At 37.4% G+C, this 21,563-nt stretch overlaps 1 protein-coding gene across 7 annotated transcripts in view; it reads left to right on the forward strand.

Annotated features, from left to right (window-relative positions):
• The window catches only part of stk3 (serine/threonine kinase 3 (STE20 homolog, yeast)), a 564,172-nt gene that overhangs the window by 86,913 nt on the left and 455,696 nt on the right, over positions 1 to 21,563 (forward strand). For 6 of the 7 annotated variants that reach the window (XR_011352582.1, XM_069922527.1, XM_069922523.1 and 3 more), the window contains exon 3: positions 8,165 to 8,293. The exons of the other annotated variant lie outside the window; for it this stretch is intronic. Coding sequence is in view for 5 of the 6 variants with exons in the window: in XM_069922527.1 (XP_069778628.1) it covers positions 8,165 to 8,293 (129 nt within the window). In the remaining variant the exon portion in view is untranslated. The remainder of the gene's footprint in view (positions 1 to 8,164; positions 8,294 to 21,563) is intronic. 7 annotated transcript variants of the gene reach the window in all.

The following is a 21,563-nucleotide window of genomic DNA, read 5'->3' on the forward strand; positions in this document are numbered from 1 at the left end:
CCCTATTTTTGAGGGGAAAAAAAGGGGGAATTTTTTTTCACATATACACGAATATTTACGGTAAGTTTGAGCTTTTAATTTTGGATACAAAAAAAAGGGATTTATTTCAGAAACGTATACTTTGTGACAAGACAAGATGAATAAACCAAATTTAAGTAAATCTAGAATTAAATGGGAAGAAGCTTTATTTTTTGATACACTTCAGGAGGAATGGGAAGTTATGTGTCAAGATGGTGTGAGTAAATTAATTAATGTAAGATATAATCTGGTTAATTATAATTTTTTACATCAGCTATACTTGACTCCTGAAAAGTTAAAAAGATATGGGTTTAATAATTCAGATTTATGTTTTAGATGTGGAATTCAAACTGGAACTTTTTTTCATATAGTTTGATCTTGTGATAAAGTTCAACCATTTTGGAAAAAAAATTAAATTTTTTTGGAAGAATTATTTAAGACTAAATTACCATTGGATCCATTAATTTTTTTTGTTGGGTTATACTGTATCTTTAGTTACTGGTTTAGGATTGGACAAGTTTCAGATGACGTTTGTTCGTTTGGCATTAGCAGTACCATGAAAATGTATTGCAATTATATGGAAAGATAAATTGGAATTAAATATAGCTCGTTGGCATTATGAGTTAAAATTTTGTATTTATATGGAGAAAATAACATATAATTTGCTTGATAATTACTCTCTTTTTGTTCAGATGTGGTCACCTTTGAAATGTATGGGTTTAGAAATATCTTAATTTTTTTACTGTAAGTTTGACACATCACGCAAAATTAACTGATATGTTTTGACTCCCCTTGAGGGGTCCGTTGTGGGGATGGTGGAGGGGTGGTGGTTTTTTAAATTTATATATATATATATATATATATATATATATATAAATAAAGTTATCAAAAAAAATAAAGAATTAGCCATCAGTTCCTCTTTTCTCTAGCTGATGGCTGAAATAAAAATGTATCAACATCCATTGCTGCTGTTTTTCACACACACAAGCTTTAAATTAGCTTGGAAAAACCAATTAACTAATAAATTACAAAAACTCCAGAAGTTTAAGATCCCAAAACTCAAATTTTCAACCCCAAAAGACATTCCCGCAAAATGTTACGAACCCAGAGGACCCCAAAACCCAGCAGTAATAGATATTCACCAAGACAAATGGTTACTTAAACAAAAGTTGATTTTAATTATCTTTCAACATGAAAACAGGTTCAACTTTAACATCACTATTAACTTACTTAACCTGACTTAACCCCCTTCTCATTCTAAGCGCACGTGTTTGTAATGCATGTGTGAGTTTAGAAAAGCTCTTTAATTCACAATCCAATCTCATTTCTCACTGCTCCAATTTCACTGATTTCAGGCAATTCTTATACTGTGCACAGAATTTAACATTTATGAAGTTCACCAGGCTTTGGTGTTTGAAAGATAAATGGTTACCGCTAAGGAAGGTTCTTGTCACTTTTAAGAGAGAGATTTGTTGTTCCTCAACACAACTGATCCCTTTTAATCAGCCACGTCAGTGTCTTGCCGAAGAAACCTGCCTCATCGGGGTTTTCCAGATGATAACTTCTTTCTTTCAGGTCACATTTGAAACATTTGGCAGCTTGTCCACTCCTCTTGTATGAGCCACAAGGGCTTTGACCAGGCTTTCGTGTCACAACCTGTCTTCAAAATTGGGTTTTTCCACAAGCTTGCTGGCTTGTCCTGTTCCAGTCCCAGGTGCTGAACTGCATTCTCTTTCTCACTCAGAGAAAAGTCTGTTTGATCCCCTTTCTGCTTGCAAAAACCACATGGCCCTCTTAGAAAAGCAAACTACACTCAGACAGCCCATCTTTCATCTGTTGCTTTTCAAAACAACAATCCATTAGTGAAGCCCCTTGGGAATCTTCAAATGTTTTGCAAAGGCTCTCGGAACCAGTTTGTCTGGCTTGAGCAGGGCTCCAGTATTTTTCAATGAGATCTGTTTTGAAATGTTTTTATGTGACCTACACTTAAAAAAAACCTGCCACATTTTATCTCCCAAAATCATATCTATATACAATATAAAGCACAACATATTCTGTCACATTATAAGTTCAGAAAAGTTCTTTGGTTCACAATCCAATCTCACTTCTCATTCCTCCAAGTTCACTGGTTCCAAGCAATTCTTATACTGTGCACAGAATTTAACATTTATGAGTTTCACCAGGCTTTGGTGTTTGAAAGATAAATGGTTACCACTAAGGAAGGTTCTTGTCACTTTTCAGAGAGAGATTTGTTATTCCTCAACACAAACTGATCCCTTTTAATCAGCCATGTCAGTGTCTTGCCGAAGAAACCTGCCCCATCGGGGTTTTCCAAATGATAACCTCTTTCTTTCAAGTCATCGCAGAGTCCTTTTTTGTTTCCCTTATCTCAGGCAAAACATCATACAACCAGCCATCTCCTCTTGTATGGGCCACAAGAGCTTTGAACAGGCTAAACTAACAACCCGTCTTCAAAATAGGGTTTCAAAGAAGCTTCCAAAAACCACTGAAGGAAACCAGTCGTCTTTCACCCTCCCTCCCTCTGTCTCTCCCTTTCTCTCCCTCTCTCAGAGAAAACCTGTTTGGTCTTTTTTCTCTCTCTCTCTTCCCCCCCCCCCCCCCCCCCCCCACCCCCTTGTGAAACCACCACATGATCTTCTTAGAACTGCGAAATGCATTCAGACAGATTGCGGCACCAGACCCAATCTTCTGAGTCCATTCATCTGTTGCTTTCCAAAACAATAATCCATTACTCCACAGCATGCCCAATTAACATCTACCTGCAAGTCCTTCAACAAAGCAGTTTCCATAGTCTTTACAAAGGCTGTGGGAGCTTGGACTGTGTGACTTGAGCAGAGCTCTGCCATTTTAAATGAGATCTGTGTGTGAAGTGTTTATGACCTACACTAAACACCCCCCAACAATTTATCTTCCAAAAACATATCTATATCTAATATAAAATATAACATACTCTGTCACAGCACTTTATTGATTTTCTTTTTGTTCACTCTGTATTGCGCAGTCAATTTGTTTAGATTTCTTACCTGTTTACAGTTCTTTATTTGTTTACATGTTTTATGCTGTGTTTAGTTTATTTTTGCACTATCATTTAGTGGACATTCTGCTATGCCTGCAAGAAAAAGGAATCTCAGGGTTGTATATGATGTCATGTATGCATTGTTATGGGGTGTTTTATATATGATATATAAATATGTTTTTAAAAGAGATGGATTGTGGGTGGTTTAGTGTAGGTCACTTCACAAACAGACAGTAACACCACAAAAGACATCTCATTTAAAATGCGAGAGCTATGCAGAAGTAGGGATTTCATGTTCACAGTGACTTTACAGAAACTTTGAAGAATGCCTATGGAGACTTCACAAGTAGGTGTTAATTGGACTGATGTTGTGGAGTAAATGGACTATTGTCTTTAAAGCAACAGATGCCCAGGCAGAAACTGATTCTGGTGCCAGGAATCTGTCTGGTTGCAGTTGCTGTTCTAAGAGGGGTCATTTGGTTTTGCAAAGAGAGAGAGAGCATTTAGTTGGACAGTTCTGTGGTTGCTTTTTGGAGGCTGCAGCATGGCAGGCTGGTAGGCTTGTTGAAGACCACATTCTGAAGATGGGTTGCGAGTTCTGAGTTCAGCCTGTTTAAAACCCTTGTAGTTCTTACAAGAGGAAATGGCTGGCTAGAGTGTTTCTCCTGAAATAAGAGGAACTCTCTGGTGACCTGGAAGAAGAGGTTATCATTTGGAAAACCCATGATGGGGCAAGTTTCTTTGACTGAAGTTACTAGTTGGAGGAAATCATTTTGTGTGTGTGTCCAATGAGCAACAAATCTCTTTCTGAAACTAACTAGAACATTCCTGAGCGGTAACCATTTACCTGTAAACACCAGAGCCTGGTGAAAATTCATAAATGTTAAATTCTGTGCACAGTATAAGGATTGTCTGATACTGGTGAATTTGGAAGAGTGAGAAGTGAGCTTGGACTGTGAATCAAAGAACTTTCCTGAACATATATACATTACATGCACGTGCACTTAGAATTTGAAGGGGGTTAAGTTAATAGTAATAAGTTAAAGTTTAATCCTGGTTTTATGTTTAAAGATAATGAAAAGCAACTTTTGTTTAAGTAACCATTTGTCTTGGTGAATTTCTTTTGCTGCTGGGTTTTGGGGTCCTCTAGACTCAACAATATTTAACAATATTCAGACAATAAATCTGAAATCTGGCTGTATAAATTACTCCTAAAGTGTGCAGCTGAGTGGTAGAATCTGGGAAGCATTGATAAGAAAATGGGGAGAATAAAAAAAAGACTAATGTTGGATTTGTGTAAATGGGCAGTTGGTGGTCGGTGTGCATTAATTGGGCTGAAGGGCTTGTTTCTGTGCTCTCTTTAACTCTATGAACATAGAAACCTAGGGCTGTTGCTCTGGAATCCTGATTCTGAATTCCACCTCTTAATCACCAACTTTAAGATTCTGCTTAGTTATAAACTTTCCTCTTCTTAGATTGTTGCGTCTTTTTCCTAAAAACTCATAAACATGTTTTCTTTATTGAAGGTGCAAGAGAATCAGGTTAATTGAATAATTCAAATTAATCTCATTGTTTTGAATTGGATTGCATTAATTTGATAAATTTGTTTGCGTAAAAGGAAATTGAGGGGCGTGGCAAGATGGCGTAGAGTCTAGATGTGTAATCTCGACCTCTCTGGCCTGACTTTTAAGAACCCATTTTTAACTCTTTGTTTTCAGGTTTAAATTTTTAAAAACTTAGTTTAAAGTATCAAGGAATTGTTATGGCTATTAATGGTAAAAAGATTAAACCTCAAGTACAGAAGAAACTACACTTTCGGAGTGTTGAAGATTTAGAGCCTAAACAGCCTCCTACGACTTCAGGTTTGTTTTCTTTCAAGTCTAAATCACGGAGATTGCCTGTGGGAGCTGAAAAAATGACTACTACTCACCAGGAGAAGGACATCGTTGGAATTACCCTTTCTCAGGAGGAAGGTGCGTGTGCCCTCGATGTGGATCCCGATCCTGGCAGCCTGCCAACTTTAACTTTAATGGAGGGGGCACACAAGAAGATGATTCCATTGTCTGAAATACCCCAGGGTATACTCTAATCTGAATATTTTGGTCCTTTTTGTTAGTTTTTGAAGCAACAATGGGCTGTGGGGGGAGAACAGCGTCGGCCCCCTGAGGAAGTCGGGGTGCCGTCGCTGGGAGTCCAGACCCGCAGTAAAACTGTTAAACTGCCTGTTGTTGAGATGCAGCAGGAGCTGCAGTTACCTGGTTCTGCCGCTACGCAAGAGAAAGCAGGGCTGAGCTTTTCTGAATTACAATGTAAACAGCTAAGCCTTATCATTCAGCCTATGTTGAATGAAATGTCTCAAAGGCTCAGTTTGGGAATGAATACAGTCAAGATACGTTTGGAAGCAGTTTGTGAGGATTTTAAACAATTTCAGGCTGCTTTTTTGAAATGTCAATACCAAGTGGCTTCTAATACAGAAAAAGTGTTGGAGGTGGAAAAATCCGTTAAAGAATTGCGAGAACATGAGAGGGAGTTATAGAGGAAAGTAGCTTATTTGGAGAATCAAAGTAGAAGGAATAATGTGAAGATTGTTGGTTTGCCAGAAGGTATGGAAGAACAAGATCCTCTTCGTTTCTTTACCGAATGGATTCCACAAACACTGGGGCAGGAATTTTTCTCTGGAGGTCTCGTATTGGAAAGAGCTCATAGAGCTTTAAGAAGAAGACCTTTGTCTGGTCAACCACCAAGACCCGTGATAATTCGATGTTTGAATTACTTGGACAGAGAAACGATACTTCGTCTAGCAGTGTAAAACGCAAGACAGCGATAAGCTTAGTTAATGATGCAGAATAGTAGAGTTTTTTTCTATCCTGATTTGAGTCAAGAGGTTATTCAGCGTCGGCATCGATTTAATTCAGTTAAAGAAGTTTTGTGGCGTAAAGGTTATCAGTCTACTTTTCGTTATCCGGCAGTGTTGAAGGTGTTTTGTGGAGACTTTCAATCTCGGTTTTTTGAGAATGAGCATGAAACAATGAGTTTTGCTGACTCGTTGCCAGATGTAAGAGGACAAAGACCTAGCCCATCATTATCTCCTAAAGAAAAATCTGGTTGTTCTGGAAATGGAAGAAACGGCAGAAATGGGAATAGAAAGAGTCCGCTCTCTTGAAATGGGGTCACTGAGACCGGAATCCCTTGGATGAATAGAAGAACTTTGTTATTTTTACTTTCCTTTTGGCTAGGGAGGGAGAGATTTGCTCTATGTTCTACTAGTCATCAGCCACTGGTGGGTGATCCACACCCAATTTTTGTTTAGGGATTACTACCTTTTGGTAGTAAAACAAAAGGTGGGGGGGGGGGTTTCCTTTGATTTTTTAAAAATTTTCATTTTATTTAGACTTTGTAGTTTCTTTTTCTCCTAATGGAGGGCCTATTTACGTTGATCTGAGTCTTTATATATTGATATTATTAGCTTTGAGTAATATTAGTGGATATGTCAAAGTTGAAGTTTGCTTCCTTTAATGTCTGGGGTTTAAACAATCCGATTAAGCGTAAGCGTATTGTTGAGTTCGATCTTTGGTAAAATGTGTTCGGTAGAGATATGATTTTATTTAAATGATTAAATTTGAGAATTTTCTTATGAGGGTACCAGAGAAGGGTTATATTTTAGTTATGTATCAAATATTACAGGATGGTATGGATTAAAAAGGGTTGGGATAAATCTAAAGATAAATGGGAAGTTGATATTGGTTTTATTTTTTCCAAATATCATTGGTCAGATATGATTTGTGTTTTAGATGTGGTAACACTGTTGGAATTTTTTTCTTCATGCTGTTTGGGATTAGATAAACTTTAATTTGCTTTTGTGTATTTGGTGCTATCTGTAGCAAAAGAATGTATTGCTAGTACGTGGAAAGATATGAATATGATTGATATTAATAGATGGTATAATGAGATGAAGTATTATTTAATAATGGAAAAAATACATATGCTTCGCGGATAACTATAGTTTTTTTTATTAATAGGTGGTTGTTATATTCAGAATATTTACATTTTGATTTATATGATTTTAATTTGTATGCTTTACTTTTCTTTATTTTTTTCTCTCTTTTCTTTATGGCTCTCCATAGGAGAGTTGGCTGAAAATGGGGGGGGGGGGCTTTCTTTTTTTTCTTTCTTTTTTTATATATATTAAATATTATGTTCATGTTTTGTTTATTGTTATATATGTTACTTATTATCTGTATTTTGAACGAATAAGTACTAAATTGTTTTTGATTGACATATTGAAGTACCTTGTAAAGTTTTGAATTTAGTACACAAAAGTGCTGGAAGAACACTCAGCAGGTCATGTCGCATCCATAAAAGTAAAAGAGAGTTGGCATTGCTTTTGGACTATGTGGTATCCTCTACATTGGTGAGACTGGATGCAAATTGGAAGATCACTTAATTGAACACATTCACTCAGTCTTCTGCAACAGGAAGGTATTCCCTGTGGCCAACAGCTTCGTCCTACACCCCATTGCCAGACTGGTATGTCTGTCCATGGCATTGAACTCCTAGCGTGAGGCCATGCGCAAATTGGAGGAACACCACCTTGTATTCCATCCGGGTATTCTCTAACCAGACAACATCAATATTGACTTTTCCAACTTAAGTTACCCCCTCTCTCTCTCTCTCTCTCTCTCTCATCCTTTTGTCTTCAGCTCCCCACGCCCTTCCTTTCCTTTTCCTATAAGGGAGCTATCCTTATCCTCCTGCCCCCTTCCCCATCATTTCTTCTTTCATTCCATCCTCGCACTTCTTACCTGTTAGCTTACGTACAATGCCCTTCTCCCATTCCTCTTACTCCTCCCTCCTCTCCTGCTCACACCATTTTATTTATCCACCAGATTCTCAGCACTCCAGCGGAAGGGCTCAGGCCTGAAATGTTGACAGCCCTTTACTTCCTGTGGATGCTGCAAATTTTCTTGCTTACCACCAATTTTTGAATTGAATTCTATTCAACCATTTTCAAAAAGAGAAGAGGTACTTCAATGTGAATATTTAAGTCATCAGTTAACTATTAATTTGTTTGGTGCATTCTTGAAAATAATTTTTCTTTTCTTTTTCCAGATCTTATGGTAGTGTTTTTAAAGCAATCCATAAAGAATCTGGACAAGTTGTTGCCATAAAGCAAGTGCCAGTGGAGTCTGATCTGCAGGAAATTATTAAGGAAATTTCAATAATGCAACAATGTGATAGGTATGAGTCGTGAAATCTGGCAATTCCACTTAGCAGCATAGAGTATTTTACAGATGTTCAGCATTAAATATTATAATTTAGTGAACATGTAAAACCAGAATATTATAGATCTGTCTTAGTATTTTTGAATCAAGCCTGTTGATTTGAAATAGTTGCTGTTACATGGGTTTGGAACATCTGGCCTTGAGCTTTTAGTTTTCATTGTTTGTGCTTTTTCACAGATGCCTTGATACTAATTTTCTTAACGGTCATGTTTTCATTAATTCTTTATTTTAAATAAACCATTTTGGTACTGCAGTTTGCAGCTTTCCATTATTATCCAGTTTTATCAATTAACTGTTTACTAAGTGACTTTCAAAGAATGCGTTAATCCTGCAGCCTCTGGTCCAAGACCAGAATTTCCAGAATCTGCTAGTAAAAGGCAATGCCTTGCTTATATTGTTTGGCATCAAATTGAATTCTTTCAGCTCTCCACATACTTCCATGACTTTACTGAGCTCCACCCATTGTTAAGTTTTAAATGATTTGAGTGAGTCAAAGCTTTTCAGGCAATTTTGTACCAATTTCAGAAGGACTTGGAATGATTAGTTAAGTACTGGATTTGTTCCATGTTCTTTTGCATTCAAGTTGTGTACAACAAATATGCTTGTGGGAGGGGGGGGGGGTACTGTGGTGGTGAGCGAATGGTAGTGGGCATTCCACTGCTCTTGAGTTTGTCTTGAATTTGGATTTAGAATTTTAACCTAAGTAGAGCAGATGCATTTTATTTCCATATATATGGGGACTGGCTCAAGAATATAGTTTGATTCTGTTCAAACCATTCACAAAAGTGCATTTGAGGTATTTCTCTGAATTATTAGAGATGAGAGATTTTTGATTAACTGAATTTATAAATCAGTCAGTTTGGTGGTATTTGAATTTTAGAAGGTCGAGAATCTGTCTTCAGAGATTACTGAATAAAATTAGAATGTGCATTATTACAAGTAAGATATTGTCATCTATTGAGGATTGTTTAATGAACAGAAAACAGAAATGGATCACCTGTGTTGGAAGGTTATGAATAGTGGAATACTGCGGGTTTGGTGCTTGATTCCCAGTTATTCACAATTCACATCTCTGATTTGGAAGAGGAGATCAAATATTATGTACCAGAGTTTGATGATGATGCAAAATTGCACAGCAGTGTGACCCATGAAGAAGATGCAGGGAGGAGCTGGGGGAAAAGAGCAGGTGAAGTGAAAAGTTAAGGACAAGGCAGATGGTGTATCGCCTCACGGGCCGACAGGAAATGGCCATCGAACACGACAATTGAGTAGACAGCACGCAGGATGAGATGTCCGCTCCTATTGGCTGCAGAAATAGTGGTTGAATCGATCAATCACTGCCAGTGGATCACAGGGGGTCCAATCCGGGCTTGCACATCTGGGACAGCCAATCAGCAGCCGGCCTCGCTCAAGCTGTGCCCCGGTGGTGATGTGGCTGGTTCTCTTTTAAAGTCAGAGCTGCAGCTCAATAAAACCAGTGTTGATTACACTCCCTTGGTGTGTGAGTCTTCTTCTTTCAACCTCAAGCTACAACCCATGATACCTTGAGCTATAACCATAGCGATCCCGCTGCAATAGAATATAATGTGGAAAAACATGAGGCAATCAACTTTTGTGTTCAAATTGAGAGACTGAAAGATGTTGCTGTTCAGAGGAATCTGCATGTTCTTGCAAACAAATCAGTGAAAGTTAAGAATTGAAAATTAAAAAAGTGTAGATGTTGGAAACCTGAAAAAACAGAACACCACTTGATAGGTCAAACAAAATCTAATGAAAGAGAAAAAAGTTAACAGTTCAGGTCAAAGAAGCCCCAAAAGGTAATAGGGATAATTCTGGACCACTGAGTTTAATGTCAATGGTGTGTAAACTATTGGAGAAGGCTCTTAAAGATAGGATATGAGGATTTGGAGAAGTACAGTCTACTCAAGGATACTCAGCATGGCTTTGTGAAGGGAAGGTCATGCCTCTCGAGCCTGTGTGGAAAAAAAATAGGCGTGCATGAAGTAAGCAGAGAGTAGTAGTAGTAGAAGGAAAGTATTCTGCCTGCAAGTTGGCGACTAGTGGAGTGCTGCAAAAATCTGTCTGGGACACGTGCTCTTTGTGATTTTTATAAATGACCTGGATGAAGAGTAAGTTTGTGAATGACACGAAGGTTTGAGGAGTTGTGGATGGAGCTGAAAGTTGTCGAAAGTTACAAGAAGATATAGACAGGATGCAGAGTTGGGCAGAAAAGTAGCTGATTATATGGTTATGGAGTTCAATCCGGATAAGTGTGAGGTGATACATTTTGGAAAGACAAACCAGAAGGCTGAGTACAGGGTTAACGGTTGGTTTCTTAAGCATTCATCCCTTAAAGTCGCCGCACAAGTTGATAGGATAGTTAAGAAGGACAATGGGATGCTGGGCTTCATTAATAAGGGGATTTATTACAGGAGTCGACAGGTCATGATGCAACTCTACAAATCTCTGATAAGACCACACTGAGAGTGTTGCATTCTGTTCTGGCCACCACATTATAGGAAGGATGTGAAGCTATGGAGAGGATGCAGAGGAGATTTACCAGGATGTTGCCTGGATTGGAAACAAATCTTATGAGACAAGGTTAGTAGAACTGGGACTTTTCTCTTTGGAGTGCAGAAGGATGAGAGGACATTTAATAGAGGTGTACAAGATTATGAGAAGCATAGATAGGGTGGACAGCCAGCTCCTGTTTCCCAGGGCAGGAATAGCAAATACTAGAGGACATATGTACAAAGTGAAGGGAAGGAAGTTTAGGGGAGATATCAGGGGTAAGTTTTTTTATGTAGAGTTGTGGATGCCTGGAATCCCTTTGCCAGGGATGGTGTTGGAGGCTGAAACATTAGGGGCATTTAAGAGACTCAAAGGCATGTGGATGAAAGAAAAATAGAGGGTTATGGGGTAGGGTGGGTTTAGTACTTTTTTTAAAGGAATATATGGATCGGCACCACATCGAGGGCTGAAGGGCTTATATTGTGCTGTATGTTCTATATTTTCCAAAATGGACAAACACTTGTGGTTCCTCATGATACTCCTTATGCTGTTCACTGAAGCTTCAGGATGATATATTCTCTCAACCCTTCCCACAGTCTACACCTGTACGCAACTTTATAACTTTAACTTGGATATATTGCTTTTGAAAATTTACCTGTAGGTTCAGCAAAGAATTGGGAAGGCAGTTAAATTGATTGTTACTTAAGTGTAAAAAGATTTTGTTCCAGTTATTTGGGCCCTCGTGAAATTGCACCTGAGCATAATGTGTGCAGCTCAAGTCTCCATACGTGAAGGATCCAATTGTGATGGAAGAAGTAGAGCATATGTTTACAAATTCTAGTTATGATAGGTTTGTTGAATTTGCAGAGATTAAATAGACTGGGACTATACTTGAGCTCAGTGATCTCATTGAAACTTACGAATTTTTAACACGACTTCAGGGATGATATTTCCCCTTGGTTGGAGAGTGTAGAACCAGGGGTAATAAAGAGTTGACCATTTCAGACAGAGATGAACCGATTTTTTTTCTCATATAAGGTGTGAATCTTTTTGTGTACTCAGAGGACTGTGAAAGCTTGATCACAATATGATGTAAACAGAAGTCAAATGAATTTTAAATATGAGGGTAAATAGAGGGATATGGAGTTAGTGTAGGAAATTTGTACTGAGGAAAAAGATCAACCATCATCTTATTAGATTGTGGGGCCAGCATGTGAGCTGAATAACCCTCTTCTGTTTTTTTTCTTGGATTCTTACAAAAGGAACCCATTTTGATTTCCTATCTCCCAAGTTTCTTGGGGAGAGAAACATTTGTTATTCTTCCCTGCGCCAAGAAATAAATCCTTTCTGCCCACTCTAACAGCTTTTTCTATTTATGTACATTAATTGCATCTCACTTGGAGATTCATCCCACCTGATGTTATCACATTCTTACTGATTTTAACAGAATCCAAGACTATTGAGATTAATATTTTGTATAATTTCCTGCTTTTCTGTTGTAGTTTAGCTCAGAGTATTCAGTATAGCTTCTTAACTATATTGTTTACCTTTCCTTTTTCAATTATTTTTATTGGTTTTCATAATAAATAAAGTACAATGAAAAAAAGGGAACAAAACTGAAAATACAATATCACACACACGCAAAGATAAAACTTAAAACAGTATAAACTCGATCCCCCTTTCACTGCACTATCTCCCACCTAACCTACTCTATTTAAAAAAAGCTAACCACAAAAAATATCTTATCATCTTATCCTGAGGGTTACATGTATCTTGTTGCTTTTGATTCATACCATGAATGAAAAAACAAAGGTAAGACTATATCTCATCTGGAAGAGTGTGTACATCTAATCACATTAAAAATGTTTACATCAAATGAAAATAATGCATAAAAGGTCAGCCTGTATCTTCAAATTTCACCAGTGACTCAAATACAGGTACGCAATCCTTTATCCAGACATCTAAAATCTGGAAAGCTCCAAAAACCGGCATTTTTTTCCTTGTGCTGGAACAGCAGAGGGAGAGAGAGAGACAGCAGCGCGACTAGGTTGGGCGGGGAGGAGGGGCAGGAGAGACCGCAGTGTGAATTGGGCAGGCGGGGGTGGAGAGACCGCAGTGTGACGCGGGCAGGAGGGAGAGATATGGCAGCGCGACTCGAGTGGGCGAGGGGGGGAGAGAGATGGCAGTGCAACTTGGGTGGACGGGGGTGGAGGAGAGAAAAACGGCAGCGCGACTCAGGCGGGCGGGGAGGAGAGATGTGGCAGTGCGCCTCGGGCAGGGGGAAAGAGATGGCAGCGCGACTCGGGCAGGGGGAGGAGACGGCAGTGTGACTTGGGTGGGCGAGGTGGAGAGAGGTGCCAATGTGACTGAAAGGGGATGGATACGGCAGGTCAATTTGGGTGGGCTTAAATCTGGGGCAGCTGGCTTTTGTTCTGAAATCCGGAAAAATCCAAAATTCGGAACACACTGTTCCCGAAGGGTTCTGGATAAAAGATTGTGTACCTGCATATGATTTTTTTTCTGAACTTAAACAGGGCGTAATATGAAAGAACCATTGAAACACTGTTGGAGATCTAGAGTCATTTGATTTGAATAAGATGGCTGTTCTAGCCAACAATATAGAAAAGGCCACAGCCAGTTGCACAGGTACAGAAAAATTCCCTGTCTGGTTCATTAATTCTAAATGAGCAGTTATTGGATTGGGTTGTAGCTCCACCTGAAATGTGGTTGAAAAGATATTAAATATTTCTCTCTTATAAATTTTTAAGGATGGACAAGACCAAAACATGTGTCAATGTAGCAATATCAGATATGCATCTGTCACAAATAAGGTTAATATTAGAAAAGATACTAGCCAGTTTATCTTTGGACATGTGAACACAATACATTGAATTGGATGAGTGAATGTCAGGCACATATTGAAGATGTATTCACCAGTTTAAGAATCTTGTTCCGTAGATCCTCCGATAAGGGTTTCATAAGTTCCAATTCCCAAGTCTTTTTAATCTTATCGTGAAGTACTGGACGTAATTTCAATAATATATCATATATAATTCCAATTAATCCTTTCTGAAAAGGATTCAATTGAAAAATATTATCAGCTATATCTGGTGGATATACAAATGAAAAGGCTGGTAATATGGTATTTAAGAAATTTCTAATTTGTAAATATCTAAAAAAAATATTCGGTAAGTCATATTGCCAGTTCAAAAGACCTTAAACAACCTTCCTTAAATAAATTTGCAAAAGAAATAATACCTTTGATTTTCAATATAGAGAAAGATTGATTAATCATTGATGGTTGAAAAAATGATTATGAGAGAGAGCACTAGATAAAACATTTTTTTAAATTAAAAAAAAAAATTCCTAACTTGGAACCAGATTTGCAATGTATGTTTGAGTATTGGACTAGATATATCCTTATTGATGTTGGAAAAACTAAATGCAAGAGCGGCCCCCAATAAAGAGGCCATTCAATACTGCTGAATGGATTTCAATTCTAAATCTGTCCACAAGAACATCCAATTTATCAGAATAAAAAATCTCAAAAGTTAGATAATGAATATTAACAGCCCAGTAATAAAATCTAAAATTAAGTAGGGCCATACCTCCATCTTTTGTCAAATTTTGTTAATGAAATTTATTAATTCTAGTTTTTTTTATTCTTCCAAATAAAGGAAGAAACTTTTGAGTCCATTTTATCAAAAAAAGACCAGGATGAAAACTGGAATTGCTTGAAATAGATATAAAAACATACTATCATTTTAACTCCATTACTTCAACCTATTAAAGATGATGATAAAGGAAACCATCTCAAAAAAGACAATCACATGTTCAAATAGAGGAGAAAATTGAGTTTATATAAATCTTTAAACCATTTAGTAATTTTAACCCTTAAGTATATGAAATTATCTCTGATAATCTTTAATGGAACGTGAGTAGATAGGGAGCTGCATATAAATCAGAAAAAAAGTTAACTTTTATGAACTTTTAATTTATATCCAGAGAAAGAGATGAATTAAGAAAACACAGATAACATAGCTGGAATAGATCTTTCTGGATCTGAAATAAAAACTAATAGGTTATCTGCATACAAAGAAACCTTATGAGTTACTCCATTTCTGACAATCCCTGAAATGTTGAGTGTCTCTAAGGGCTATTGGCAGATGTTCTAAAGCTAGATCAAATAGGAAGGGGCTAAAGTGACAATCATGTCTAATTTCCCCTAAACGGCCTAAATAAGGAGGATTTGTTATTATTAGTGACCACTATGGTTAAGGGGGTACTATTAATGAATTTAATCCATGATGTAACGGCCATACCAAAATTAAACTTCCTTAATTTTTCAAATAAGTAGTTCCACTCCACCCTGTCAAAAGCCTTTTCAGCCTCTAGAGAAACTACACATTCTGGAATTATGTCTCAAGGGGAGTAAATAATGTTCAATAATCTATAGATGTTAAAATGTGAATAATGACCTTTAATAAATCCAGTCTGATCTTTAGATATAACAGAAGGAAAGATATTTTCCAACCAACCAGCCAAAATCTTAGAAAGAATCTTAAAATCTACATTCAGCAAAGAAATTGGACTATAGGAAGTACATTCAGTCAGATCTTTATCTTTTTTAAGAATTAATTGAATTGACGCTTCATAAAAGTTACTGGTAAGGTCCTGAAAAAAACATTTTCAAATACTTTTCATAGATTTTTAAAATATCTTTTTTATTTTTCACTCTATTTTTCCAATGGAATACATTTATTCATTTCCATGTACCATTGCTGTATACTCGTGCTCTCTTCTATTTTCAAAGTTGACATATTTTTTTGCTTTCGCTAAGGCTATCATAATGAATTTTTTTGAGGCCTAATTCTCTACTTCTTATGTTACTTAAAATAAATATCTCTGGTTTTTTTGGTTTGTTAATTTTTGTAATTTTATTTAGTATCTGATTTAATTCTTCCCAAAACGTATTTACTTTCGTACATGCTCAAGTTGCATGTAATGTTGTTCCCATTTCCTTCTTACAGCGAAAACATCTATCCGATAATGTTGAATCCCATTTTTTTTAAATATTGAGGAGTAATATATACCCTGAATATATACCCTGTGTAACCAATTATACTGTATCATGCCTATCCTTGTGTTTATTGTATTCTTCATAGTTCCAGAACATAACTTTTCCCATACTTCATTTTTTATCTTTATGTTGAGATCCTTTTCCCACTCCTGCTTAGGTTTATAGTTTATTTCATTTTCCTTAACTTGCAGCTTAATGTACATGTTGGTTATAAATCTTTTAATTCTTTCTTTGGCTTGGCTTCGCGGACGAAGATTTATGGAGGGGGTAAAAGTACACGTCAGCTGCAGGCTCGTTTGTGGCTGACAAGTCCGATGCGGGACAGGCAGACACGGTTGCAGCGGAAAATTGGTTGGTTGGGGTTGGGTGTTAGGTTTTTCCTCCTTTGCCTTTTGTCAGTGAGGTGGGCTCTGTGATCTTCTTCAAAGGAGGTTGCTGCCCGCCAAACTGTGAGGCGCCAAGATGCACGGTTTGTGGCGATATCAGCCCACTGGCGGTGGTCAATGTGGCAGGCACCAAGAGATTTCTTTAGGCACTCCTTGTACCTTTTCTTTGGTGCACCTCTGTCACGGTGGCCAGTGGAGAGCTCGCCATATAACACGATCTTGGGAAGGCGATGGTCCTCCATTCTGGAGACGTGACCCACCCAGCGCAGCTGGATCTTCAGCAGCGTGGACTCGATGCTGTCGACCTCTGCCATCTTGAGTACTTCGACGTTAGGGATGAAAGCGCTCCAATGAATGTTGAGGATAGAGCGGAGACAATGCTGGTGGAAGCGTTCTAGGAGCCGTAGGTGATGCCGGTAGAGGACCCATGATTCGGAGCTGAACAGGAGTGTGGGTATGACAACGGCTCTGTATACGCTTATCTTTGTGAGGTTTTTCAGTTGGTTGTTTTTCCAGACTCTTTTGTGTAGTCTTCCAAAGGCGCTATTTGCCTTGGCGAGTCTGTTGTCTATGTCGTTGTCGATCCTTGCATCTGATGAAATGGTGCAGCCGCACATCTTTTAATTATCATTGTGTCATATTCAAAGCTGCTTCCTTCAGGTAATCTCAAACTGTTTACCAATTTATTCTTTAAATAAGCTGTCAATTGATGATATGCAAACATTGTACCATGAGTTATTAAATATTTGTCCGTCATCTGTTCAAATTTTAAAATAAATTATTTCCCAAAAAACCTTTGATTCCTTTTCTCTCCCATTCTCTAAAGGAAAGGTTGTCTATTGTAAAAGGGATTAGCGGATTTTGCATCAATAATAATTTTGGTACATGATAATTCATTTTTTTTACTTTCTAAGTGGATCTTCTTCCATGTATTAAGTAAATGATTCAGTACTGGTGAGTTTTTATATTGCACCAGCTTTTCATCCCACTAATAAAGTATATGTTCCAGTACCTTCTCCCCTATTTTATCTAGTTCTATCTTAGTCCAGTTTGGTTTTTTCCCTTGTCTGGTAAAAATCTGATAAATACCTTAATTGTGCGGCTCTATAATAATTTCTAAAATTTGGTAACTGCAAACCACCACGGTTATACCTCAATTTATCTAACGCTACCCTTGGTTTCCTCCCTTTCCACAAGAATTTCCATATTATTCTCTTTAGTTCCTTAAAGAATTTTTCTGTTAAGTGAATTGGTAACGTTTGAAATAAGTATTGTATCCTTGGGAACACGTTCATTTTAATGCAGTTTACCCTCCCTATCAACGTTGGTGGTAATTCTTTCCAATGTTCTAAGTCTTCCTGCAATTTCTTTATTAGTGGCTGATAATTTAGTTTGTACAAGTGGATTAAGTTATTATCTAACCTGATCCCTAGGTATCGGATTGCTTGTACTTGTCATTTAAATGGTGATTCTTTTTTAAATTCTGTATAGTCTGCGTTACTCATTGGCATCACTTCACTTTTATTTGCGTTGATCTTGTACCCCGATATTTCTCCATATTCCTTCAATTTCTTGTGTAATTCTTTTACTGATACCTCTGGTTCTGTTAGGTATATTATGATGTCATCTGCAAATAAGCTGATTTTATATTCCTTCTCCTTTATTTTTATACCTTTTATTTTATTTTCTATTCTTATCAGTTCTATTGCTAAGGTGAACAATGAGGGGGATAGTGGACATCCCTGTCTAGTTGTCCTACTTAATTTAAAATGACTCGATACATATCCATTTACTGTTACCTTTGCCAACGGTCCATTATACAATGCTTTAATTCAATTTATATATTTCTCTGGTAGATTGAACTTCTGTAATACTTAGTTCCACTCTACTCTGTCAAAGGTTTTTTCTGCATCTAGAGCAACAGCCACTGTTGGTTTCTTATTTCCTTGAACTGCGTGGATTAGATTAATAAGTTTGCAGACATTGTCCGCTGTTCGTCTTTTCTTAATTAATCCAGTTTGATCTTGTTTTACTATTTTAGGTATACAATTGGCCAGTCTGTTAGCTAATAATTTCACTATTACATTATAGTCTGACTTAAGTCGAGATATTGGTCTATATGATGCTGATGTTAATGGGTCCTTCCCTGTCTTTGGTATTACTGTAATTACTACTGTCTTACATGAATCTGGCAAGTTTTGTGTTTCTGCTATCTGGTTCATTACTTCCAGGAGAGGAGGAATTAATAACTCTTTAAATGTTTTATAAAATTCTATTGGAAATCCATCCTCTCCTGGTGTTCTATTGTTCGGCAGCTTTTTTAATATATGTTGTACTTCCTCTATTTCAAATGGTTTTATTAGTTTGTTTTGTTCCTCTTCTTGCAATTTCGGCAGTTCAATTTTAGCTAAAAATTCCTCTCTTTTATCATCTTACCCTTCGTTCTCAGTTTGATACAATTGTTCATAAAATTTCTTAACATTTTCATTAATCTCTGTTGGGTTAAATGTAATTTGTTTGTCTTTTTTCCTTGATGCTAGTATCGTTCTTTTAGCTTGTTCTGCTTTAAGTTGCCAGGCTAATATTTTATGTGTTTTTTTCTCCCAGTTTGTAATACTTTTGCTTTGTTTTCATTATGTTCTTCTCCACCTTGTACATTTGTAATGTTTCGTATTTAATATTTCTGTCCGCCAATTCTCTCCTTTTCATTATATCATCCCTTTTTACTAATTCCTTTTCTGTACTTACTATCTTCCTTTCCAACTGCTCTAGTTCCCGATTGTAATCCTTTTTCATCTTCGTCACATAACTTATTATCTGCCCTCTAATGAAGGCTTTCATTGCGACCCATAATATAAATTTGTCTTTCACTGATCCTGTGTTTATTTCAAAATATGTTTTAATTTGGCGTTCAATAAACTTCCTAAATTCCTGTCTTTTAAGTAGCATGGAGTTTAACCTCCATCTATGTGTTCTTGGTGGGATGTCCTCCAGTTCTATTGCTAATAATAGGGGTGAATGATCTGATAGTAGTCAAGCTTTATACTCAGTTTTCCTAACTCTCCCTTGAATATGGGCTGACAACAAAAACATCAATCCTTGAGTAAGTTTTGTGCCTACTCGAATAATATGAAAATTCCTTCTCTCTTGGGTGTTGCCTCCTCCATATATCCATAAGTTTCATTTCCTGCATTGATTTAACCATAAATGTGGCTACTTTATTCTTTTTACTTGTCTTTTGTCCAGTTTTATCCAACATTAGGTCCAAATTAAGGTTAAAATCCCCTCCTATCAATATATTTTCTTGTGTGTCTGCAATCTTCAAAAAAATATCCTGCATAAACTTTTGATCCTCCTCGTTAGGCGCATATATATTGAGCAAATTCCAAAATTCTGAGTATATCTGACACTTTATCATTGCATACCTCCCTGGCGGATCTATTATTTCCTCCTCTATTTTGATTGGTACATTTTTGTTAACTAGTATGGCTACACCTCTAGTTTTTGAATTATAGGATGCTGCCGTTATGTGTCCTATCCAGTCTCTCTTTAATCTATGTTCCACTTCAGTTAGATGTGTTTCCTGCACAAATGCTATGTTTATTTTTTCCTTCTTTAATAAATTTAGTAGCCTCTTCCTTTTAATTTGGTTATGTATTCCATTAATGTTTATAGATATATAGTTCAACATGGCCATCTTATATCTTGCATTCACCTCTTTTCCACCTTTTCGCCACCTCCATCCCCCTTTTCCCCATTTTCATCTCTTAGATTTCTCTTATTGCACTTAATGTACAACAACACATTTAAGACATAAAGTACCCCTGCAGTTCCCACATCCACTAATACCTTAACCCAAAAGTTCCCCCCCTCTCTCAGTTGCCCCATATCCCTTGCCGGGCAACCACAACTCCCCTTTTCATTTGGATTGCGATCTTGTTCGCAGTGTCAACAGATTTTGCAGTGACAGTTATTCCCCCTCTACCCAGCTCTCTCCAGAAAACATTTTTTTTAACACATATAACAAAGCTCTCTCTCTTTTTTTCCCTTACTCCCTTCCTTCCCTTCTCTTTTCCCTCTTTAGTTCTTTACATATACATTGTTTTTACATCTTTAAATATACTTTATCACCATTCTTCATTCTTGTTACATCTCTTCATCTCTTCTGTCTTGCAAGCGTTCTGCGAATTCTTGCGCTTTCTCTGAATAACATAACAATTACAGCACGGAAACAGGCCATTAGGCCCTTCTAGTCCGCACCGAACCAAACACCCCTTTCTAGTCCCACCTCCCTGCACAATGCCCATAACCCTCCATCTTCTTCTCATCCATATACCTGTCCAACCTTTTCTTAAATAATACAATTGACTCTGCCGCCACTATTTCTCCCGGAAGATGATTCCACACAGCTACCACTCTCTGAGTAAAGAAGTTCCCCCTCATGTAACCTCTAAACCTCTGCCCCTTAATTCTTAACTCATGTCCTCTTGTTTTAATCTTTCCTCCTCTTAACGGAAATAGTCTATCCACATCCACTCTGTCTATCCCTTTCATAATCTTAAATACTTCTATCAAATCCCCTCTCAACCTTCTACGCTCCAAAGAATAAAGACCCAATCTGTCCAATCTCTCCCCATACTCCAGATGCTTAAACCCAGGCAACATTCTGGTAAACCTTCTCTGCACTCTCTCCACTCTGTTTATATCCTTCCTATAATTAGGCGACCAGAACTGCACACAGAACTCCAAATTAGGCCGCACCAACGTCTTATACAATCTCAACATCACCTCCCAACTCCTATATTCCATGCAATGATTGATAAAGGCCAGCATACTAAAAGCCTTCTTCACCACCCTATTCACGTGAGTTTCTACCTTCAGGGAACGATGTACCGTTACTCCTAAATCTTTCTGCTCTTCTGTATTCCTCAATGCTCTCCCATTTACCACATATGTCCTATTCTGATTCTTCTTACCAAAATGAAGCACCTCACACTTATCAGCATTAAATTCCATCTGCCATTTTTCAGCCCACTTTTCTAAGCAGTCCAAATCCCTCTGCAATCCTTGAAAACCTTCTTCATTATCCACTATTCCACCTATCTTAGTATCGTCTGCATATTTACTAATCCAATTCACCACCCCATTATCTAGATCATTAATGTATATAACGAACAACAATGGGCCCAATACAGATCCTTGAGGCACACCACTGGTCACCGGCCTCCAACCTGATAGACAATTATCCA

The sequence above is a fragment of the Narcine bancroftii genome, chromosome 2 (genome assembly GCF_036971445.1).
Source record: "Narcine bancroftii isolate sNarBan1 chromosome 2, sNarBan1.hap1, whole genome shotgun sequence".
In the NCBI taxonomy this organism is placed as follows: domain Eukaryota; kingdom Metazoa; phylum Chordata; class Chondrichthyes; order Torpediniformes; family Narcinidae; genus Narcine; species Narcine bancroftii.